Genomic DNA, 24,543 nt, shown 5'->3' with positions numbered 1-24,543 from the left:
TGAAAAAACAAAGAGAACAACAACAAAAAGCTATTCAGTTCAGTCGCTCAGTCGTGTCTGACTCTTTGCAACCCCATGGACTACAGCACTCCAGGCTTCCCTGTTCATCACCAACTCCCAGAACTTGCTCAAACTCACGTCCATCGCATCAGTGATGCCACCCAACCATCTCATCCTCTGTCGTCCCCTTCTCTTCCTGCCTTCAATCTTTCCCAGCATCAGAGTCTTTTCCAGTGAATCAGTTCTTTGCATCAGGTGGCCAAAGAAATTTGGGGAACGGTCGGGGAATTTGAATCAGGATGAGATATTAAATAATATGAGAGAATTATTATTTTTATTAGGTGCAATAATCAAATGCGGCTTCCCGTGTAGCTCAGTGAGTAAAGAATCTGCCTACAATGCAGGAGATTCGGGTTCGATTCCTGGGTTGGGAAGATCCCCTGGAGAAGGAAATGAAACCCACTCCAGTATTCTTGCCTGGAGAATCACGTGAACAGAGGAACCCAGAGGGCTATAGTCCATGGGGTCGCAGGAGTCAGACACGACTAAATGGCCACCACCAAGGATTTGGGAACATGAAATCAGTTACTAAAAATATCTAACCATCTAAAGACCTGTTCCACCAGTTTCCCTGGAGCACAGAGTGCCTCATTCTCCACCCTGAATTGCCCTCAGGGGGTGTTGAAGCTCAGCAGCCAGGGTTCAGTCTCCACAGAGGCAGAGGTCAGATGCCCTTGTTGTTCAGTTGCTGACAAGTGTTCAAAAAAATGATCAAGGAGAATGTGTAGGAGAATTTTTATACTATGACACAATATTTAAGGGTGAAATCTGTAATTTTATCTGAAATGGTTCAGTCAAAGTATTCAGGGAGATGAAGCAATAGCAAAATGTTAGCAGTTGTTGAAAATGTGATCATTGTAGCATTTTTCTACTTTGATGTATGCTTGGAATTCATCACAATGGAAAGTTAAGCTGGTAACAATCTAACCTCCACCGGGGCTGTGCGACCTTCAACAAGTTGCTTAACATCTCTCGGCATTTTTTTCTTTCCATTATTGCCAAAGGGACTAATCTTTGATTGTGGTGGTTTTGCTTTTCAGTCGTTCTGTTGAGTCTGACTCTTTGTGACCCTATCGACTACAGCATGCCAGGCTTCCCTGTCCTTCACCATCTCCCAGAGCTTGCTCAAACTCATGTCCATTGAGTCGGTGATACCATCCAACCATCTCATCCTCTGTCATCCCCTTCTCCTCCTGCCTTCAATCTTTCCCAGCATCAGGGTCTTTTCTAATGAATTGGTTCTTCCCATCACGTGGCTGAAGTATTGGAGCTTCAGCTTCAGCATCAGTCCTTCCTATGAATATTCAGGATTGATATCCTTTAGGATGGATTGGTTGGATCTCCTTGCAGTCCAAGGGACTCTCAAGAGTCTTCTCCAACACCACAGTTCAAAAGCATCAGTTCTTCCATGCTCAGCCTTCTTTATGGTCCAATTCTCATATCCATACACGACTACTGGAAGAACCGTAGCTTTGACTATACAAACGTTTGTCAGCAAAGTAGTGTCCCTGCTTTTAATACATTGTCTAGGTTTGTCATAGCTTCTTCCAAGGAGCAAGTGTTTTTTAATTTCATGACTGCGGTCACCATCCACAGTGATTTTGGAGCCCAAGAAAATAAAGTCTGACACTGTTTCCATTGTTTCCCCATCTATTTGCCATGAAGTGATGGGACTGGATGCCATGACCTTCGGTTTTTGAATGTTGAGCTTTAAGCCAGCTTTTTCACTCTCCTCTTTCTCTTTCATCAAGAGGCTCTTTAGTTCCTCTTTGCTTTCTGCCATTAGGGTAGTATCATCTGCATACCTGAGGTTATTGATATTTCTCCCGGCAATCTTGAGTTCAGCTTGTGATTCATCCATCTCAGCATTTCCCTTGAGGTACTCTGCATATAAGTTAAATAAACAGGGTGACAATATACAGCCTTGATGTACTCCTTTCCCAATTTTGAGCTAGTCCATTATTCCATATCTGGTTCTAACTGTTGCTTCTTGACCTGGATACAGGTTTCTGAGATAGCAGGTAAGGTGGTTTGGTATTCCCATCTCTAAGGATTTTCCAGTTTATTGTGATCCACACAGTCAAAGGCTTTAGCATAGTCAATGAGGCAGAAGTAAATGTTTTTCTGGAATTCCCTTGCTTTTTCTATGATCCAACAGATGTTGGCAACTTATTCTCTGGTTTGTCTGCCTTTTCTAAATCCAGCTTGAACATCTGAAAGTTCTTGGTTCATTTACTGTTGAAGCCTAGCTTGGGGAATTTTGAGCATTACCTTCCTAGAGTGTGAAATGAGTGCAATTGTGTGGTAGTTTGAGCATTCTTTGGCATTGCCTTTCTTTGGGATTGGAATGAAAACTGACCTTTTCCAGTCCTGTGGCCACTGCTGAGTTTTCCAAATTTGCTGGCATATTGAGTGCAGCACTGTCACAGCATCATCTTTTAGGATTTGAAATAGCTCAGCTGGAATTCCATCACCTCCACTAGCTTTGTTCATAGTGACTCTTCCTAAGGTCCACCTGACTTCACACTCCAGGATGTCTGCTTCTAAGTGAGTGATCACACCATCGTGGTTATCTGGGTCATTAAGACCTTTTCTGTCTGGTTTTGTATATTCTTGCCACCTGTTCTTAATATCTTCTGCTTCTGTCAGGTCCATACCATTTCTGTCCTTTATTGTGCCCATCTTTGCAGGAAATATTCCCTTGATATCTCTAATTTGTGTTGTTGTATGGGTTGAAAAGAGTTACCTTTTCAGTGTGCCATGCTAGAGCTAGGCATATAATGAGTGTTCAATAAAAATGTCATACCTTTCTCTGTTAAAACAGCTCCTGCAAAATATAAAAACTATGATAGAAACTAAACTATTAAAAAATCTTCAATTCTTAGAAGTCAACCAGTTCTAATTAGAACATTGTCAACATTTAAATTGCCTAAACAGATGATTGAATCAAAGAACTGGTATTTAAAACAGCAATGACATGCTGTTAATTGCTTATAAATTTTGCCAAAATTTTTTAAATAGTGAAAAATAGCCAGATAGTAAGGACTTGGTAAAAAGATAGAATCATCCATCAGCAATAGTGCTTTAATAATTTGGTCCTAGCAATCAAAAACCTTAAAAGTGCTATAGCCTGGGACCAAGCATAACACTACCTCTGAGACTCTATCCCATGGAAATAATCCTAATTATGGAACAAATATCATGTACTAAGATATTTATTCCTCTATTCCTTGGATGGGTAGGTGGAGGGGGCTTGGGGAGAAAGGGATCCTAAATATAAAAAATTAGAGCCATATTCTTAACTCCAAACTTAAAAGATTACTATCTCCTGTAGAAACAGGTTTCATACATCATGTGGAAAGACCATAAATGCTAATTCATAAAAGATATATAAACATATAAAGACAGTCAATCTCAAAGCTTTAAAAAAAAGCATGTTTCCTTTTGTTCTCCATTACATTGGCAAAGATGAAAGGACGTAATATTACCCATAATGTGTGCTCAGCCACTCAGTCATGTCCAACTCTTTTCGACCCCATGGACTGTTACCCACAAGGCTCCTCTGTCCATGGAATTTTCCAGGCAATAATACTGGAGTGGGTTGCCATTTCCTATTCCAAAGGATAGTCCCCACCCAGGGATCAAACCCACATATCTTGTGTCTCCTGCATTGGCTGGCAGATTCTTTACCACTCACCACCTGGGAAGCCCACTACCATAATATCAACACTAAAATGAGCATATCTCTGTCCCCAGCAAGTCCACGTTGAGGATTTTATTACAAAGAAATAATTGAACAAGTGCACAAAGCTATGTGTACAAGAATATTTATAGTGATAAAAAGCAGCTACCATCTTCATTTGGGTAAATAAACCATGACCCATCTGTATACTAAAATACTATTTGCCATTAAACAAGAAATACATTTTATCCAAATGCTGAATGATTCAGAGTTGCATCATTTTACCAAATTATGCTAAGGCCAAAGTTAAGATGACCCTCATAGAGTGAACTTCTGGCATGCAAGAATAAATCTACATTTTAATTTTAAAACTAATATTATTTTACTGTTAAACACTTTCATAGTCCCTGTTTAAATGTTTAAATGGTCCGATGCTACCTTAGTCCTACATTCATTGTTCTGAAAGTATGAAACAAAAAAAAAGAAATATTCATATTCAACTGAGGTTGACAGAGACACACATTTTTAGTATCTAATTTCCCCCCTACACTTTCTTCTTCCATTTATATTTGTTGTATTTTTTCTGTCCAGGTAGGATATCATAGATGTTGTTGCATACATGTGCAGTTTTTTTTCATCTCATGAAATTTTAAGGTGGCAAAGCTGTTCTCTTTTTAAATTATCATCACAAAATGTGAAGTCCCAAATGGACTTTTTCCTAAAATACTCATGGCTTAAGTGGAATTATATAATAAAAAACAGCATAACGTTTTTTAAAGGTTGTTTTGTTTCATTAAAGCATAATTTTAAAAAAAAGGTAAATTCATGACTCTCCGAAAATATAAAAGATTCTATTTAATTCAGTGAACATGGAAACAGTAAGAGGCTATGTCCTGTTTAAAGTGCTTTTAAGAAGCTAATGTTAGTCATTCAGTCACGTCTGATACTTTGTGACCCCGTGGACTGTAGCCTGCCAGGCTTCTCTGTCCGTGGAATTCTCCAGGCAAGAATGCTGGAGTGGGTAGCCATTCCCTTCTCGAGAGGATCTTCCTTGGAGATAAGGTAATCATAATTTAAGAAAGAAATCTTAGAATCAGATTTCTGAGTTTGATTTTTTAAAAGCTATTTTATAACCAGCCGGTTATAAATATTAGATATTGTTTCACTAGACAGGAATGCAAAACACAAATTAACAAGGAAACTTCTCTAAGCCTGAGATCATTTATTGTTGTTATTTAGTCACTAAGTCGTGACCAACTCTTTTGTGACCCATGCCTTGTCGCCCACCAGGCTTCTCTGTCCATTGGGTTTCCCAGGCAAGAATACTGGGGTGAGTTTCCATTTCCTCCTCTAGGAAATCTTCTGACCCATAGATGAACGTGCATCTCCTGCATCAGCAGGTGGATTCTTTACCACTGAGCCACCAAGGAAGCCCAAATACAAACATATATAATAATTCTGGAATGATGTACATCAATGTGAAGTTGGCAGTTATTTGGAGGTTTTCAAATTGAAGGGAAATTATCAGTTTTTTCTGTGTACCTTTCTGATTAGTCTTTTTTTCTTTCTTTTACAATGAACTTAAGCCCTTTTAAGAATCAGAAACTTAACAAAGGTATTTTAATCTGAAAGGAGGAATGAAAGCTTGCTTTTTAATAAAGAAGTCAGCTCTGCCTGCCTGTGGTGTGTTTGTAACGTTCTTTTTCCTATTCATCTTCTAGGGGTGAAGCTAAGTAGTCTTCTTGGTAAAAAGGGAAACTTGGAAAAACTCCAGAGCTACTGGGAAGTTGGATTTTTCCTGGGGGCCAGTGTCCTGGCCAATGACCACTTGAGAGTCATTCAAGCATCTGAAAAGCTTTTTAAACTGAAGACACCTGCATGGTAATAGTAAACTGTTAGGCGTTTATAGATTTATTTTTTTATAAAAGCTCCTATCACTTGTTTCTAAATCGTTAAATATGTTGAACTGACAACTAGATGATTTTATTTGCTTAGAGACTGAAATGCACAATCTAGAGGAAAAAGTGATTGATGCTCATAAACAAAATGTATTGATTGTAGGTTCTGATGACTTCAGACACAGGTGATATCTGATGGCCACCAAGCTTAGCCTTTCCATCACACTGACCAACCTACTAGCCCAAGTTGGCCAGTATCTCCTACTTGAATCATACACACACCTCCAACTTTACATGTGCAGCTCTAATCAGCAGATTCACAAGCTTCTATCTCAGCTTCCCAGTCTCTGCTCCAAACATGTGCCCTCTGTTTCCTTCATGATCTAACCTCCCTCTTAGGACTCTCATTCTTGAGTTGCACTTCTTTGTTACTTATAATTTCCTAACACTTTTAGATGTTTCATATATTATGTGTGTTTTTCTAATTTCAAACAGTTCTTGGGATGCAACCAAGTCTCATCACTATGGATGTGGTAACTGGAAAGATTAAAACAAAATTCCATCTGTATTTGAGACTATTTTTAGTGCTAATTTTATTATGCATCTCATGTAATGATTGACTATTAGCTTTAAAGATTTTTAAAGGTTAACTGTGAGATGTAGAGAACAAACATATGGACACCAAGCGGGGAAAAAGGAGTGGGGTAAATTGGGAGATTGGAATTGACATATGAACACTACTAATACCGTGTACAAAACAGATGATGAAATAGAACCTATTGTATAGCACAGAGAACTCTACTTAATGCTCTGTGGTAACCTAAATGGGAAGGAAATCCAAAAAAGAGGAGTATTTGTGTGTCTGTAGCTGATTCATTTTGCTGTATAACAGAAACTTTCACAATATTGTAAAGCGACTGTACTCCAATAAAAAATACTTTAAGAAAAATAAAGTTTACCTGTGACATCAGGAAAGGCTCAAAGCAGCTCAGGACTCAGGCCCCTGATGTTTTGTCATCAGAGGGACCATTTGAGGAGATGCCCTCCACAGTAGACCTTCGTGGCCTCTTTAAGCATTTGGTCACATTCAGGTCTCCCTCATTAGCAAATACTTCCCAGCATCACTCCCATAATGATCTTTCTCAAATGCATGTCTGAGCCTCCCCCTCCACTAAAATCTTTAAATCAGCATACTTTAATGACTCCTCACAGCCTAAGGGATAAAGTCTACCTCCTTGGTGTGGCAAAGGTTTGCCCTCAGTCACTAAACCTCAGTCCTTGTCACACCCCAAGATTTACACTGCGCTCTGTTTACACTGAGCTTGCACGATTCTGGCTTCTTGCTGCTGTGTCTCAACACACGATGAGCATCGTCTTCCAGCCCTCTCCTCCACCTGGGGAGCATTTGCGGGTCATGTCTATACCTAAATCCCACGCCAGCTTAAGACCCTTCCCCACAGCCAGACAGAAGGTGGTGGATGTTGTTACATAGACTTCTGTGTGTGATCCACTTGTCTCCTGAACCTTTCTTCTTCCGTGTTTAGTCATATTTCTACTGACTACTTTATGACTTTTGGCAGTTTTCTCTCCGTGAGTTAAAGCTCCATGGGCATTTATTTCATGGTGCTCAGCACCTTTTACATTTCTGTCTCCTTGGCCCTGCGTGCAGCTTGAGGACAGGGTTGTACTGTCAGTAGCACGCTGACAGCAGGCATTCAGCGAATGACATGAAAATAAATGAACCAATAAATGCACACATATCCCATGCGGTCAAATTGGTTGTTTCTTTATGAGGACCATCCGATGATGGTTGAGGAGGAGGCTGGAGCGCAGATACAAAGTTTCAATTAGAGGTCTCTAGGCCTTTGTTAACAAGAAAACAGGCATTGTTTTGTGCAGTAGTGACAGCAACCACAAAACAATGTTCTGTTCCCATTAATTTAATGTTAATTCCATGTGTGTAGTTTATCGTTTACAAAGTGCTTGCATGCCCATAATCTCCTATAATTATCTTACTCCTCATATTTTCTTGACTTTTTCCTTCGAGGCAACATCTGTCTTGCAATTTAAGGATGTTCATATGATGCATAGGAGCTGAGTTACTTCAGAGCAAAATAATATTTCTTATGATGGGTCTATTTAGAAAGGAAGATATTTTAAAGCAAATGCATTAACACTTTATTGAGTAGAATATAGGCATCACTTTATTTATTTTTTTAAATTTTAAGATATTTATTATTGTTTATTTATTGGGCCCCCTGCATTGGAAGTGCAGTGTCTTAGCCACTGGATTACCAGAGAAATCACTAGGCTTTACTGTAAAAGTCATGTTTTAAGTAGATGTTTTGTTCAGTCCACGTTATGTAAGCTGTCTAAGCCTTAGTTTCCTCATCTTTAAAATGGGGGGAAATGGCCTACTTCATTGCATTTTTGTGAGTTTTAAATGAGATAATGTGATAGTGTATGACATGTAACAAAAAATGAAATTTGGTGACTTGGCTTGTGTAATTATTAATGCCATGTTTAAATCACGTTTACAGAGTAAGACTGGGATATGCGGGAATAGGTAGTTCTAAATTTGCCTATTACAAGTTTTATATCGTTTAATTTTTAGGTACCTCAAGTCTATCGTAGAGACAATTTTGATATATAAGCATTTTGTGAAACTGACTTCGGAACAGCCTGTGGCCAAACAGGAACTTGTGGACTTCTGGATGGATTTCCTGGTCGAGGCCACAAAGACAGATGTCACTGTAGTTAGGTTTCCAGTAAGTACTCTTCACTTAACTCTAAGGACGTTTATGTTTTGTTCCCTTTATTTAAAGAACATCTTGCACTTGTGACTGTAACAGTATTAATGTGCTCTTTTTCATGCACAGCAAGTGAAGATGGTCATCTGGTTAAAATACTTATTTTCTACAAATTGGTGTGCTTTAGCTTACTTTAAAAAATAACTGTCACAGTCAGAGAAAGAAGATACGTTTTCATGTTTTTGCCACGAGCCTTGGTGGTTTCCTTTGATAAGTTGTAATGTGTGCTTTCCCAGGAAAAGATTATCTCTTAGCTCAAGAAGTCAAGATATCTTCAGATCAGATGAATGGGTGCTTTTAATTCATAGTGCAGTTTTGTTGACATTATCACCGTCAATATTGTCAACGTTATTGTGGTGAAAAGTGTCAGGCTCACCTGCATTGTTACTCCATCACTATCGCTTACTACCCATGTGGGTCAGAGTTAGATGAAGTGTCACTTTCTACAGTGCTTTAGAGCAGGGATCCCCAACCTCTGGGATCTAATGCCTGATGATCTGAGGTGGAGCTGATGTAATAATCATAGAAATAAAGTGCACAATAGATGTAAATATACTTGAATCATCCTGAAAGCTCCCCACCACCACCACCCCCCGGCCTGCCACTTCATCCATGGAAAATGTGTCTTCCATGAAATTGGTCGCTGGTGCCTAAAAGGTTGGGGACTGCTGCTCTAGAGGATGGGAAGTGATACTTCATAGGTTCTGGTCTGCAACTCATTATGCCTAGTTTCTATCAGATTGAGATATTTAAATGTATAACACACATACACACACTTTAAAAATATATTTTCCACCTTAGCTGGTTCCACACCCATCCTGATAATTCTTGGAAAATCATCCAAAGCACTGTAGCTTTAGCACCCAATTCAAGAATTACTGGCAACTGACTGTATACACAGACCTCTTCCCACGTCAAAGTGATGCCAGAAATCTGTTTGAGCTCTGTTAGTCTCAATCCTTCATACTCAGTGGTGATGACAACTCATAATTCTTTTTATAAAATCTTGTTTTCTAGTGCTCGTTGGTAGGATCAAATGTTTCATTTAATTAAATCTATCCCTGGCATTAACACACTTCCTTTGCTCTTGCTTCCAGAGGAAGCCATAGCTCAGCAGGATCTTTCGTTGAAAAGGCTTTCAAACTATAACACTTCACTCTGTTTTCTATCCTGGATAATGTGTAGCCCAGGAAAATACTTCTCTCAGAATGGGCTGGCAGCTGGCCTTTAGCTGGTACTTTGATGATAGTAAATGTGGTAGTGAAAGAAGACAGCACAAAACTGAAGTATTTAATCAACTGTTGACTTGATGGACTAAGAAAGTTGGCCATGAGAGGAAACCACTTATATTAGCGATTCTGAGCTAATTTAAATCACTTTAATATGAATTAGTTTGTCATAATTGAATGTAAAAAAAAAAAAACACCCAGAAAATAGAATTTAGGAGAATATACGTGTGTGTGTGTGTGTGTGTGTGTGTGTGTGTTAGTTGTTCAGTCATGTCCAACTCTTTGCAACCCCATAGACTGTAGCCTACCAGGCCTCTCTGTCCCTAGACTTCTCCAGGCAAGCACACTGGAGTGGGTAGCCATTCCCTTCTCTAGGGGATCTTCCCAGCCCAGGGGCTGAACCCAGGTCTCCTGCATTGCAGGCAGATTCTTTACCGCCTAAGCCACCAGGGAAGCTAGAATATAGGTGTATACTCCAGGAAAGAGAGGCTCTCTTAAGCAAAAAAGGGACCTATAAGCTCCACAGGCAAATATTAACCAATTTGATTCAATTAAAAGTTCAAGTTTTTGGTCATCTTAAAAAAAAAAACCCACCCTAAATATGGCAAATGCTAGAAAGGAAGAGAATATTTAACACTAATGCTGCAAAAGGATCAATGCACCCAATATGCAAAAACCAACACACACAAACAAAACAACTCCCACAAACTGAATAAGCAAAAGAAACAGAAAAATGGTCATAATCCAGATTTTTAACTGTTCTTGAACAATGAAAGGACAGACAATTCATAACTGCCTTCTTTCAAAAACAGTAATCCCCTGAGCCAACTGGATGCTACCGTTTAGGATGTCAGTTCCAGTCCCATTCATTCTGTTTCACTCACTGCCCTTTCTCACCCAGCCCCTCCCTGCAACCATGGAGTGTGTTACCCACCTTCTATTGCGTAGAGAAAGGCAAGCTTCTAGAACCTGTGGTTCTATGTCAGTCACTGTAACTGTTTATGTCCTTAGAGTAGCATCTTCTATAACCCACACTTGTGAAGGCTGCATTAGGTCTTGATAGGGGTGATTACCTTATTCTTCATTGGAAATGGGTTTGACCAGGTAGCTTATATTAGAAAATATTATTTAATAGGTTTCATTTATCTCACTACCATATCCATCTCATGCTTCCAAGAAATAGCAATGACTCTAGGCAAACGAAAACAGACCAAAGTTTCTTTGGAAAATGAAGAATCCCATCATTTAGTATTATTTGGGTTCAGTTTGATTCATTCTTTTTCCTCACCTCTCTTCAGTGTACGTTTTCTTTCCTTCCTACTTGGAAAAGTTAGGAGACCATCAAGCCATCAGATAATGTCAGGAGAGAGGAAGAGGAAGTGGTATTTTCACAGTTTCTATAGGAGCTTAGTATGTATGTCTGCTTACTGTCTCCTCTTAGAGTCTACAGGCCTTGCTGTCTTCCTTTATACTTCAGAATTTAGTAGTTAATTATCATGTTAACTGGTAGAAAAGACAAGACACTTAAAGCAAGAATATGTATACTCCCAAGCGAGTTGTATTTAGCTGGTTTCATCAAATTGCATCCTTTTCCTTGTCTTTAATCAGCCTTTCTGTGACATCCACAAGGCATGCTACAAATCTCCTCATGTTTTGCCATTTCAATAACAGGTCAAAGGGCTCAGCAGGCGTTTGTTGTTATTCATTCACTCAGTCATGTCCAACTCTGCAGTCCCATGGACTGCAGCACGCCAGGCTTCCCTGTCCTTTACCATCTCCCAGAGCTTGCTCAAACTCACGTCCATTGAGTCAGTGATGGTGTCCAACCATCTCATCCTCTGTTGTCCCCTTCTCTTGCCTTCAATCTTTCCCAGAATCAGGGTCTTTTCTAATGAGCTGAAGAAGAGTGGCCAAAATACTGGAGCTTCAACTTCAGCATCAGTCCTTCCTATGAATATTCAAGGTTGATATCCTTTAGGATTGACTGGTTGGATCTCCTTGCGGTGAACTTCAAGGGACTCTCAAGAGTCTTCTCCAACACCACAGTTCAAAAGCATCAATTCTTTGGTGCTCAGCCTTCGTTGTGGTCCAACTCTCACATCCATACATGACCACTGGAAAAACCATAGCTTTGACTATGCAAATGTTTGTCAGCATCGTTTGTCAGCAAAGTAGTGTCCCTGCTTTTAATACATTGTGTAGGTTTGTCATAGCTTTTCTTCCAAGGAGCAAGTGTCTTTTAATTTCATGGCTGCATTCAGCATCTGCAGTGATTTTGGAGCCCAAGAAAATAAAGTCTGTCACTGTTTCCATTGTTTCCCTATCTATTTGCCGTGAAGTGTTGGGACCGGATGCCATGATCTTCATTTTTTGAATGCTGGGTTTTAAACCAGCTTTTTCACTCTCCTCTTTCATTTTCATCAAGAGGCTCTTTAGTTCCTCTTCACTTTCTGCCATAAGGGTGGTGTCATCTGCGTACCTGAGGTTGTTATTTCTCCTGGCAATCTTGAGTTCCGTTTGTGATTCATCCATCTCAGCATTTCCCTTGAGGTACTCTGCATATAAGTTAAACAAGCAGGGTGACAATATGCAGCCTCGACATACTCCTATCCCAATTTGGAACCAGTCCATTGTTTGTATTTGGTTCTAACTGTTGCTTCTTGACCTGCATACAGGTTTCTCAGATGGCAGGTCAGGTGGTCTGGTATTCCCATCTCTTTAAGAATTTTCCACAGTTCGTTGTGATCCACACAGTCAAAGGCTTTAGCGTAGTCAATGAAGCAGAAATAAATGTTTTTCTGGAATTTTCTTGCCTTTTCTGTGATCCACCTGATGTTGGCAATTTGATCTCTGGTTCCTCTGCCTTTTCTAAATCCAGCTTGAACATCTGGAAGTTCTCAGTTCACATACTATTGAAGCAATCATTAGACAATAATAATTGCAACCAGTTTTTCTTTTCCTAATCTCAAGATAGGTAATTCATAGTTCAGATTTTATCTGTTAGAACTATTTGAGACAACAATAACGCCGTCATTTAAGAAGACAGGTGATAACCTGTGCCTTGCTTTTCTAACGTTAGATAGCATGCTCACTTCTTTAGAGGACAAGGAAAGTTCTAGTCCTCAGTGGAGTCTTGAGTGCTGTTTTGGGAAACCATTTTATTCCCTATTATTTATTTTAATTTCACAAACACTGGGATACTCACATTTGAAAGCACTGTTTTTACCAAGCTAAGATTGAAAGGTAATGATTTTCATTATTAATCAGTGCCACTTAGTTCTCTGTTGATAGGAATTTGGACCTTGATTCGCCCAGCACGTTTCTGCATCAGGCTGTGTTCCCCAGCGAGCTCTTTGCTGTGTGTTTATTTGTGGCATATGCTTATTTTCATCACCAGAGCCTGACCAAGAATTCTTTATGCCCTTAAGGATTTTTTACCCTTGATTAAAGAAAATATTGTCTTTCTCATCCTCTTTTTCTAATTCTCTGTACCTTAACTTGAATAAAAACTGTTCCATTTTCTCTGGTATTTTATTTTCTCCCCAAATATTCCTGCTTAAGACCACACAGGAAATGTGAGCTGAATAGGTGCCTTTAAGTGTCTGTACAAAAAGTTAATATCTGTAGCACCTTTGGAATCAATGTAGGTGTGGTGTTTCGGTGCTATTTGCTCCTAATATGATATGTTAGTAATAATGTAAACATTGTCCAGCCCTTTGATGGAGACTCTCATCCCACTTGTCATATATCCTCAGATACTCTCCAAAGTAGGAGCTAGTTTTATTTCTCTCTTTTTCTCTCACAAAGCTAAATATATCATTATTGAAGGTACTAGTTTGAGGCTGCAAAAGCATTTTTATTATTTCATACAATTATGTCCATTTCTTTGGCTCATACATAAAACTCTTGCAATACTAATCAAAATCTTTTGTCAATCCATTTACAACGGTATGAAAACCATACTACTACATCTTTCTGATAAGGTATGGCCACAAAAAAATCTAAAATAAGCATGTGATAGTCTATATATGGAATCTTATGTACATAGAATTATTTGTTCTTTTACCACATTCTGCCTTTCTTTGACACATTTACATTTATAGAAATAGATTATGGGAAAAGAATATGTATAACTGAATCACTTTACTATACACCTGAAGCATTGTAAATCAACTATACTTCAATAAAAAATTAAAATTAAAAAAACTAAAAAAAGAGAAATAGATTCTGTATTGATTATAAATAAAATAAAAGCTTTATATATATAAATAAAGCTTTATTTATATATATGTATAAATATATAATATATATATATATATAATATATATATATATATATATAGCATTAGTAGATTCCCTGCTGCTGCTGCTGCCGCTGCTAAGTCGCTTCAGTCGTGTCTGACTCTGTGCGACCCCATAGATGGCAGCCCACCAGGCTCCCCCGTCCCTGGGATTCTCCAGGCAAGAACACTGGAGTGGGTTGCCATTTCCTTCTCCAGTGCATGAAAGTGAAAAGTGACAGTGAAGTCGCTCAGTCGTGTCCGACTCTTAGTGACCCCATGGGCTGCAGCCTACCAGGCTCCTCCATCCATGGGATTTTCCAGGCAAGAGTACTGGAGTGGGTTGCCATTGCCTTCTCCAAGTAGATTCCCTGGGGATAGGCAAACCAACATAAGGACTTCAAAAATTTATTTCCAGTTTCTTTAGCAATGAAAGGTGATGCATTATTGTAACTTATGGTAACTGTTTAATACCATGAATTGCTCAGAGGCCTCATAGGATAGCAAGAATCTGAAGTTAAAATAGTCTTACTCCAGCTTTGGACTAAACCTTATCTGTTAATCTCTTGTGTCAGTGCAGGGTTGTTATAACAACTCTAAATGGCTTAAATCTTAAGTCAATAATACTAGTTTCTTTGCCTTATGTTTTGAAGGTATTAATATTAGAACCAACCAAAATCTATCAACCTTCATATTTGTCTATCAACAATGAAGTTGAGGAGAAGACAATATCTATTTGGCATGTGCTTCCTGATGACAAGGTAAATTGTGCAGTTATTAAGACAAGAGCATTAGTAGTGAAAGATTTTATACCTTCTGGCATTTATATATTCCAGCAAATGTCTGTATTAGTTTAGAAGAAGTAGCTTCCTGTGTATTTATTTTGGCATAGATGTATTTGGTAATATAAAATTGGTTAAATTTTGGTTTTGGATTTCACTCAATAAAGTATAATTCTGCTGTTTGGATTTTTATTATAGATGGCATAGCCATCCAAAGGGCACTCAAAATGGCACCATTTTTAAAAAAATAATACTTTTATTTATTTATTTATTTATTTATTTTTGGCAGCAATTACTTGGGAGGTTGTTTGTGTTATATTAGGGAATTGTGATATTGCAGTTTATAGTAAATATGTTTTTGATCTGGTCCCTATTTCTGGCACAGAGTTCCTAAAACCCTTGGAATTTCCTGAATGCTGAGAGTCATAAAGATGACTTTTGTTATGTTACTGAGGTGGTACCCTGAAAACACCTAAGGATGGGGCCTGATCGCCAGGGGAACCAACCAGGAGTTTGGAGGATTGGAACTTTCATTCCCATATCCTGATCTCTGGGAGGGGAGGAAGGCTGGAGGTTGAATCATTGACCAATGACCAATGATTTAATCAAACATGCCTACGTAATGAAGCCTCCAGAAAAACCCAAAAGGACGGGGTTCAGAGAACTTCTGGGTTGGTGAATACTTGGGGATTTGGAAAGAGGGGTGTATGTGGAAAAGGCATGAAAGTTTCAAGACCTTTCTCCATATCTTGCCCTGTGCATCTCTTCCATCTGATTGTTTCTTAATCATATCCATGTATAATAAGCTGGTAATCTAGTAAGTAAAATGTTTCTCTGAGTTCTGTGAGCTGCTCTAGTAAATTAATTGAACCCAAGGAAGGGATCCTTGGAACCTCCAATCTGTACTCCACTTGGAGTCATGCCATCATGACAAAATTGATCATAACTAATATAACTATCTATATACATCTTATTAACCTTGTTTTTATAAAGCACAGTGTTTTATTTGTGCTGTGCTTAGTTGCTCAGTCATGTCCTCTTTGCGACCCCATGGACTGGAGCCCACCAGGCTCCTCTGTCTATGGGGATTTTCCAGGCAAGAATACTGGCGTGGGTTGCTGTGCCCTCCTCCAGGGGATCTTCCCAACCCAGGGATTGAACCCAGGTCTCCATTACCAACTCAATGGACATGAGTTTGAGTAAACTCCAGGAGTTGGCAATGGACAGGGAAGCCTGGTGTGCTACAGTCCACGGGGTCGCAAAGAGTCGGACTCGACTGAACAACTGAACTGAACTGAACTCCTGCATTGCAGGCGAATCCCTTACCAGCAATGTAAAGTGTTTTCTTTACGTTGTTTTAAGGTATATGCATACATGTTCTCATAAGCAGAAGTAGAGTAGTCATCCAGTTGAAACTACAAAATTTAAAAGGTTAGAGACATCAAAATTGTTATCTGGGAGAGGAGATTTTCAAAAGCTTGATTAGAAAGAGCAGGGTTATACAAGGACACGTAGAAACAGGACAGACCGGGGCTAAAGGAATGAGCGATTAGCAAGTCCCAAAGAAGAGTAGAGAGCCAGAAGTTATTTGGAAGACAGAAAAAGAACGGAAAGTAAGCCAGGAATTTTTGGAAAATGAATACTATTTCCAGTTGTCACTATTTTTCTTTTTCTGGAGGTTCTGTGTTCAATACAGTTAGCCTTGTGTTGATTCTTTTATGTTTGTGACAACTGTAGAGACAATTTTTATGTTATGCTAATAAATAAATATATTAGGATATAAATCAGTGCCTTACGTAGTTGTAGACGTAGGCTGTGAATTGTCCTGCTTCCATTTTTACTATATTTTGATCAAGAAATATTACATTTGCCTTGTCCTCACTGCTTATTACCTTCAGTGTTAAAAATGTCCCTTGTTAAAAATTTAAACTTTTAAAAAATGGATGTTTCCATTTTAAATTGATGTCAATATTTGTTGTTCTATACCTAAGTATGTATATTCATTATCCCTAGTTCTATCCATAGTGTATTCATTACCACTGTATTCATTACCACTCTATTGTTTTAAATAGAAGTGATACAATTGGAATGAGGACAAGCAATGAAGATTACTTTATTATTTTACTAGTTTTAAGCAACTGTAATAACTATAATTAAATAACAGATAAGCAACAGGTTTAATAGGTTTTAATGTTAAATAGGAAGTAGATTTTTCTTGGAAGGGTGTCATAAAATGTTTAAATTTTTCCTTCTAAAAATAGCACAACCTAGTGTTGCTTTTTGTTGATTTTATTTACTCCTTTACTTCTTCTCCCAGTATTTTCATTCTAAAATGTGGGGTGAATGGTTATATGAGCTAGTGTATACTTTATATTGCTACTTTCAAAACTTTAAGATCATTATACCAAGTCCCAAGAGTTCAGGGACTCTGTGGTCAGGGGCAAATTAATTGGAGTCCCAGTCTTTTAATAGTTCTCCCTGGTTGCTGCTTTAAAAAGTTAGTGCTTGAAGAAAGTCTGCATGTGTACATGAAAGAAAAACCTAGATTGTGGAAGAGAGAAGTTATTTGCAAGATATTTAAAATCATTGTTATTTAGAATTCCCGTCCTTTGAAATTCGAAGCTAAGCACTCCTGGTCTATCTGGGGCAGGGTCCCAGTGGAGAACTAAGTGTCACCCCACTTCCCTCAGTCCAGCTCCAACCAGTGGCTACTCAGTGGAGACCCAGGACATGTATTAGGGGGATGTATTTACCATAGGTTCTATATTTTGATAATATGATGCTCTCACCCATCAAGCAAGTTTTTGACTACAAAACTCTCAACTAAAAATGGCTTAAATAATAAGGAAACATTGTCTCATATTACAAGAACTTCTGAGGTGGATCACTGGGGGCTACTTTCAGTGGCTTAGCAGTGTCAGATTTCTGGTTGGCTTCTCTATGTGCTCTTGTTTTTTCTCTCATGGTCTTAAATAGCAGCACCGAGCATCACTCCATACAGACAGCATGCAAAGAAGGTCAGGGACGTTCCCTGGGACCAAAAGTTGCATCACGTGTCCATGCCTAAACCAGTCACCAGCAAGGGAGATGGGTTTACCATGGCTAATTCAGGGAATCTGTTTCACCATCTCTAAACATTGCCACCTGCGCCTGACCAACAAACACTTTTTCGTAGCAAAGACGGAAGGGAATGGCTGTCGCCTGGGGAAACAACAGTGTCTGCCACAGTGGAATTGCTGCCATGTTAAAAAAAGAAAAATGTTACTCAATCGTGTCCGATCTTGCGACCCCATGGACTACACAGTCCATGGAGTTCTCCAGGCCAGAGCACTAGAGTGAGTAGCCTTACCCTTCTCCAGGGGATCTTCCCAACCCAGGGATCAAGCCCAGGTCTCCCACATTGCAGGCGGATTCTTTACCAGCTGATCCACCAGGGAAGCTGCCATGTTAGCTCAGTATTAAACACTTTGTCTTCAGCCTTGCCCTAGCTGGGGCACAGGATCTGAGGCTAACCATTTCCAAGAAAATGGTGCTTGTGCAGATTAGGTTGAGTGTTGGTTTGGGGCTTTAGGGAATTAATTGTCACTCCAGCACCGCCTCTGCCCTGCCCTTTTCCCCAGACTCCCAGAGGAGCCAGGAAACGTTTACCTTACATGTTGGCTTTATGGCTCAGCAGCGCCTCTGTGTGGTGAGTTCCAGTAGCAAGGGAGGTGAGGAGAGAGGACTCCTCATCCCACATCACTCCCATCTTGGGCCCTGGGCTTTGCACCACTGAAATGGAACATTCCCTGGCAGCACTCACAGCCTTCCAGGAATCTAACATTCTGGAAATGCTCTACTTCTTTCCTACAAAACTAGCCCAGGCAATCTGGGAAATCTCTCTTTGGCTGCTCCCAGAACGGGGCTGATGGAGGATAGATTTTACCAGAGTTGCCTGGCCAGTGTTCATCAGTCGCTGTGTTCCATCGCAGGTTGAACTCTGCTCAGCTGGCTCTGCACTGAGCGCCCCTGTCGTGATCTGAGGCTTGGCCTTAGAAAGCAGCTCAGTTGCAGGCTCTGAGGATAAGGCTGCATTGTGTGCAAGGAGTGTGCAGGTAACAGCTGCAGCTCTTGGCTCACATATTTTTAGAAGGTCACCTGAGGCCAACAGGATTTAGAAGCCACTTTCCAAATTACCAGCTGAAGCTACCGGCTGCTATTTTAATTTAAGTCCCTCTGTACTCTGGTTAAGAAAGCTGAGTTCCAGGAGTACCTTTCTGTGGTCTCCTCCCTCTCTAGGCCTCACATACAGCAACATTTGCTCTGTGTTAACTCAGGTCACATCCCTGTTACCTGACAGATGTGCACTGAAAGTAGTTTTTTAGTAAATCAGCCCCGAGTTTGAAAGGATCTGTTTTTAAGATGCATGGTCCTAGCAGAGGACTAGGTGTTGTGGAGATGAATTGTGGCTGTTCGAGTTGCTTTGGCCCAAAGGAAAGTTCTGGACCACCTCAGAGTCTCAGGCTTCATTACTCACTTCACTAGCCCAGCCAAGACCTCAGCCTCTGGCAGTATTTTAAGTGGGTGGGTAAAAGCTTGTTTCTCTGGTTCTTTTACATTTACAGAATTAAACTGCAATCAGAATTGACTACAATACAATACTTGATCAGTTTAGACACATTTATCAACTGCTTTATTTCCATAAAAATATTTATGTTGTTACTTCTATATTGTTGACAATAATATTTTTATAGGGAATATAAAATATTTTATAGGGAATGCCATCTATCTTGTCACTTATTTAAGTTTGATACATATTAATTTAATACTGATTTTAACTCAGCTTTAGTAATAAACTTAAGAAATAAATTCCCACATTTAATTTTCATCTTGGCCCTGCAGATCATTCATGCTTTTAAAATGGTCATCAAATTTCTTATGTTCAAACCTTATTAGCATATTGAATTTTTCATAAATTAGGTCACACTTTATAGCAACGATGGACACTATATACATGTGTCTTTACACATACATGGGCTTCCCTGGTGGTTAAGACTGTAAAGAACCTGCCTGCAATGTGGGAGACCTTTGGGTTTGATTCCTGGGTTAGGAAGATCCCCTGAAGGAAGGCATGGCTACCCACTCCACTGTTCTGGCCTAGAGAATTCCATGGACAGAGGGGCCTGGCGTGCTAAGTCTACGGGGCTGCAAAGTCAGACATGACTGAGCAACTAAACACATACATACGCATACCTACTTGCTGTACTATTTTCTGAAGAAATAGAAGCACCATTTTAATTAGGAAGTACAACTAAAGATAATTCATAAGTAATTATCTTTAAAATCTTGCAGAGATTTTATTCAAATTAATGTTTTTCTTTCTCAGAAAAGAAATATCACTCAATTGTAGTAATTAAATTTCTTGGATCAGGAGGTTTTTACTCTAAAGATGAAGGCACAACAGTTAATAGGTTAATCTGCTAAAAATCAAGTTTTAGAATTTAATGAGACTAATTCTCCTAGATTCTCCTGGAAGCTGTTTTATTGGAGTACAGAAATGTTTAAGTAAACATCACCCTTGTGGCTTGAGAATGAACTACAGTTTCCGTCTAAATAGTTTGTCCTTGAAGAATTATGGGCTAGGAAAATTTACTCTGAGTATATTATTAACAATTAAATTACTGTTACGTTATTTCCATTCAGATGACTCAGCCTTTGTTGTTGTTTTTCCCTTGTGTTCTAGAAAGGTATACATGAGTGGAATTTTAGTGCTTCTTCTGTCAGGGGTGTGAGGTAAGTCTCCTTGGTTTTGTTTACTTAGAAAACATTTTTCTAGAGCCTGAATGTCTTGGATAGGACTTATAGTCATGATTTAAAAATGCAAAGAACTTCAAGCACCCTTCGGTTGATAAAAATGCTCAGCCTTCTTCAGACTCACTATCTTCATTACAAAAAGATTTGCAACAAAAGCTTCATGGACTCTGTACTTGTCACCTACTTAAAATACGGTGACTGAGAGATAAGTGTGATTGTAGACCAGAGTCAAGGTAAGGATAGAAGGGAGCTGTTGGAGGTCCTCTCCAGCTGGGGGACCTGATGGTTTACGTTAGAGGATGATTTTTATGGGGTTTCTTGGTATACCAGGAACTACTCTCTCTTTAGATGTGTTGAAAACACATGTACTGTCTACTGGATCGGGTCCTCTAGCTAATACTAAAGAAGGCAATAGCACCCCACTCCAGTACTCTTGCCTGGAAAATCCCATGGACGGAGGAGCCTGGTGGGCTGCAGTCCATGGGGTCGCAAAGAGTTGGACACCATTGAGGCGACTTAGCAGCAGCAGCAGCCAATACTAACATGGTGAGATTATGGGAATTCATTTTTTAATGACTTTTCCTGAGATCTCTGTTCATCACATGTTCTTGAGGTTACAGTGGCTTCCTTCAGTTTGGACATTGCCATCATAATGCCCATGCCTGGCATTTAGAAATGAGACTTTTTCAGAGTCAAGAGCCCCTGGTTAAGTGTTTACAGAAGTTTATGAGAAACCAACTCTTGCCCATTTCAAACCAAATTAGTTGCATTTACTTCTGTTTGTCCCATATAAATAAAAATGAGAAAAGCCAGATTCCTGCAGACCTGTTATGCAATACTTTGTTGCTTTGGGCATAATGGTAATTGGTTTTGTTGGAGCATGAACTGGTGGAGTTGTCTGAGTCACTGATAATTGGAGTTTGCCTGGCAAAACCACCTGTTACCTTGTGAATGATGTGAACAGAAACAGGCCAGACTGACTCATTATATATCTTTCCAGTCCATGCCTTCTCAGATAAAGCATTACTCTCCTAATATTTAATTTTTAAGACCAGACACTACTTATTGCTGCCTTTTTTAAGCCATCCATCTAGAAAAGTATGGTAAATATAAATTTCTCTTTGTCATATTTATTTTCCAATGAGTTAATTTTCTCTAACGAGGTATGGCATCGCTCCACAGCCTTTGTTGTGACTGTCAATATCAACATGGAATGATTATTTGTGGCTACTGCCGATTTGTGTGTTGAGAAACTTGAGTTCCAGTGTGTGACTTCAAAGAGATCTAACTTTTCTTGGCCTCCTCCTCTATAAATAGAAGACAAACTATAGAAAAAAATCCAGCTGTCAGCGGTTTATCTTGCATCATCAGCTCATTTGGCATTTATTGAACGCCAGCTATTTGTCAAATGTTGAGAAGGATACAAAAATGACTAAGACCCGAACTCTTCCCTTGAAGCACTCACAACCCAGCAGGGCAATAGACATTTAATAACTAATGACATTACAGTATGAAATTAGCAGAAGTATGTTCAAAGACCAGAGAGACAAGAGGAAATCTTTCTGTTTTAGTTGGAAGTAGCGAAGTGAGATGGAGTAAGGTCTAAGCTGGGCCTCAAATGATGGATAGAATTGCTGCAAGAAGTGAAAAATGATGTGCATTCCATATGGAAGGAACAGCAGATACAAAGGCATAAAATAGGGATTGGAGAACAATAGCCCACAGACCAAATATGACCTGCTGCCTGTTTTTGTAAATAAAGTTTTATTGGAACTCAGCCATATTTATTCATTGTGTATTGCCTGAGGCTGCTCCAACAGCAAAACTGAGTAGTTTGGCCTTCAAAGCTTGATATATTTACTCTCTGGCTCATTACAGAAAATATTTGCCAACCCTTGGCGTAAAGGAGCGTGGCATGACTGTAAACTCAAAATTGTTTCAATTGCTGTAAACTAAATAACTGGCTGAGTCCAATCCAAGTGCTATTTGGTATTTCTTCACTCCTCTGTACTGTCTACAGGAATGAGCTGCTTTTACTGCCTCCACACATTGCCTTCCCAGCTTTGAAAGAATTTTATTGTTCGACAGATCTTATAGAACCAGAATCATCGGGTCTGTAAGCCAGCTGATATGTGTGCTTTTCTTCCCAGCGCACAATTTAGTGCTACGACAGGCAAGACCTGTTCTCCACACTAAGTTGTAGGCCACGTAGGTTATGTGCCTGCAACACCCTGAGCAGCCTTATCTGTAGGAAGACAATTCTCAGAATATTAAATAATTTTAGTACTGTGGTACAGGGAGTGTCACTTGTGAAGTGCTATTTATAACATTTTGGTATAAACAGCATTGATATCATACTTGGGACTGAATATAAAAAGCATTCCTTTTTCATCACAATTCATGGAAGGTATTGAGATTACTGTGAATAATTCTCTTTTGTTTGTTTCAGTATTTCTAAATTTGAAGAACGATGCTGTTTTCTGTACGTGCTTCACAATTCTGACGATTTCCAAATCTACTTCTGTACAGAACTTCACTGTAAAAAGTACGTATTAGTCATTGTTGATGTGTGAAAAAGACTGTTCTTACCTGATCATTATTTTTAATTAGTGAATGAACATGTAGCTCCTGTAGAGAATTCATGGCCATGTGCTTATATAAATATTTCATTTGGGTTGGTATTTTATAATTATGTGGCTTGTTTAACTGAGAAATTTAGGACCTCTCTTTAATAAATCAACCTTTTTCTTAGTCATAACTTACTTTTCCACAGACAAAACTTGAACCAAATTTACCAGTTAATTGCCAAGTCTTAGGTCTCATTTTTAAAGAGCTCATGTATTCTATGGTTACCAAAATTTTCATTCTTGAATGAAATTCTCACCATTATCTACAACAGTGACTCCTAACTCTAGTTCATATTAGAGTCAACTGGTGGGCTCTAGAAAGTGTTTGAGCTGTACCCTGGACTAATTATATTGGATTTTGAAGTGGAGGAACATATTGAGTTAAAAACCAGTGATCTAATTTACACCAATAAAAGATAATCCAAAAATCCATGAATTGCTTTGTATGTTTGTGTTAACCTCCCTGGGTATATTTCTCCTGGGCTAATAACTGAGTTCTTCTCAGTGCCTAATTGTGGGGACCTGTAGAAATGAGTGGGTCTTCCAAGGTGGCTCAGCAGTACAGGATCCACCTGGCAAGCAGGAAATGTGGGTTTGATACCTGGGTCAGGAAGATGCCCTGGAGAAGGAAATGGCAACCCACTCCAGGATCCTTGCCTGGGAAATCCCATGGACAGAGGAGCCTGACTGGCTACAGTCCATGGTGTCGCAAAGAGCTGGATATGACTTAGCAACTAAACAACAAGTAGAAGTGAGTTACAGTTGGGACACCAAAGTGCAGTAAAAGCCAGCTTGGACTTAAAATTTTGTTGGGGGTTATTCTTATTCAAATAATCACTATTTGACACCATTATAAATGATTGATACACTAGCTACAATATACACTCAGTCTTTTTATCTTGGCACCAAAAATATGTATGCTTAATTATGATTCTTAGCTAAAGTTTTATCTTTAAAAGGCAATGCCAAAGAGTGCTCAAACAAAGGCACAATTGCACTCATCTCACACGCTAGTAAAGTACTGCTCAAAATTCTCCAAGCCAGGCTTCAGCAATATGTGAACCGTGAGCTTCCAGATGTTCAAGCTGGTTTTAGAAAAGGCAGAGGAACCAGAGATCAAATTGCCAACATCTGCTGGATCATGGAAAAAGCAAGAGAGTTCCAGAAAAACATCTATTTCTGCTTTATTGACTATGCCAAAGCCTTTGACTGTGTGGGTCACAATAAACTGTGGAAAATTCTGGAAGAGATGGGAATACCAGACCACCTGACCTGCCTCTTGAGAAATGTGTATGCAGGTCAGGAAGCAACAGTTAGAACTGGACATGGAACAACAGACTGGTTCCAAATAGGAAAAGGAGTACGTCAAGGCTGTATATTGTC

At 39.2% G+C, this 24,543-nt stretch overlaps 1 protein-coding gene across 2 annotated transcripts in view; it reads left to right on the top strand.

The window, feature by feature from the left end:
- MAP3K5 (mitogen-activated protein kinase kinase kinase 5) overlaps positions 1 to 24,543 on the top strand; it is a 228,642-nt gene that overhangs the window by 130,042 nt on the left and 74,057 nt on the right. For both annotated transcript variants that reach the window (XM_019967491.2, XM_070796245.1), the window contains exons 9-13: positions 5,464 to 5,623; positions 8,255 to 8,408; positions 14,612 to 14,719; positions 20,463 to 20,512; positions 22,983 to 23,078. In XM_019967491.2, the coding sequence (XP_019823050.2) occupies positions 5,464 to 5,623; positions 8,255 to 8,408; positions 14,612 to 14,719; positions 20,463 to 20,512; positions 22,983 to 23,078 (568 nt within the window). The remainder of the gene's footprint in view (positions 1 to 5,463; positions 5,624 to 8,254; positions 8,409 to 14,611; positions 14,720 to 20,462; positions 20,513 to 22,982; positions 23,079 to 24,543) is intronic.

Source organism: Bos indicus, chromosome 9 (assembly GCF_029378745.1).
Source record: "Bos indicus isolate NIAB-ARS_2022 breed Sahiwal x Tharparkar chromosome 9, NIAB-ARS_B.indTharparkar_mat_pri_1.0, whole genome shotgun sequence".
NCBI classification, from domain to species: Eukaryota; Metazoa; Chordata; class Mammalia; order Artiodactyla; family Bovidae; genus Bos; species Bos indicus.
The sequence above is the reverse complement of the archived record's forward strand: the minus strand, read 5'-3'. Positions and strand labels throughout refer to the sequence as shown.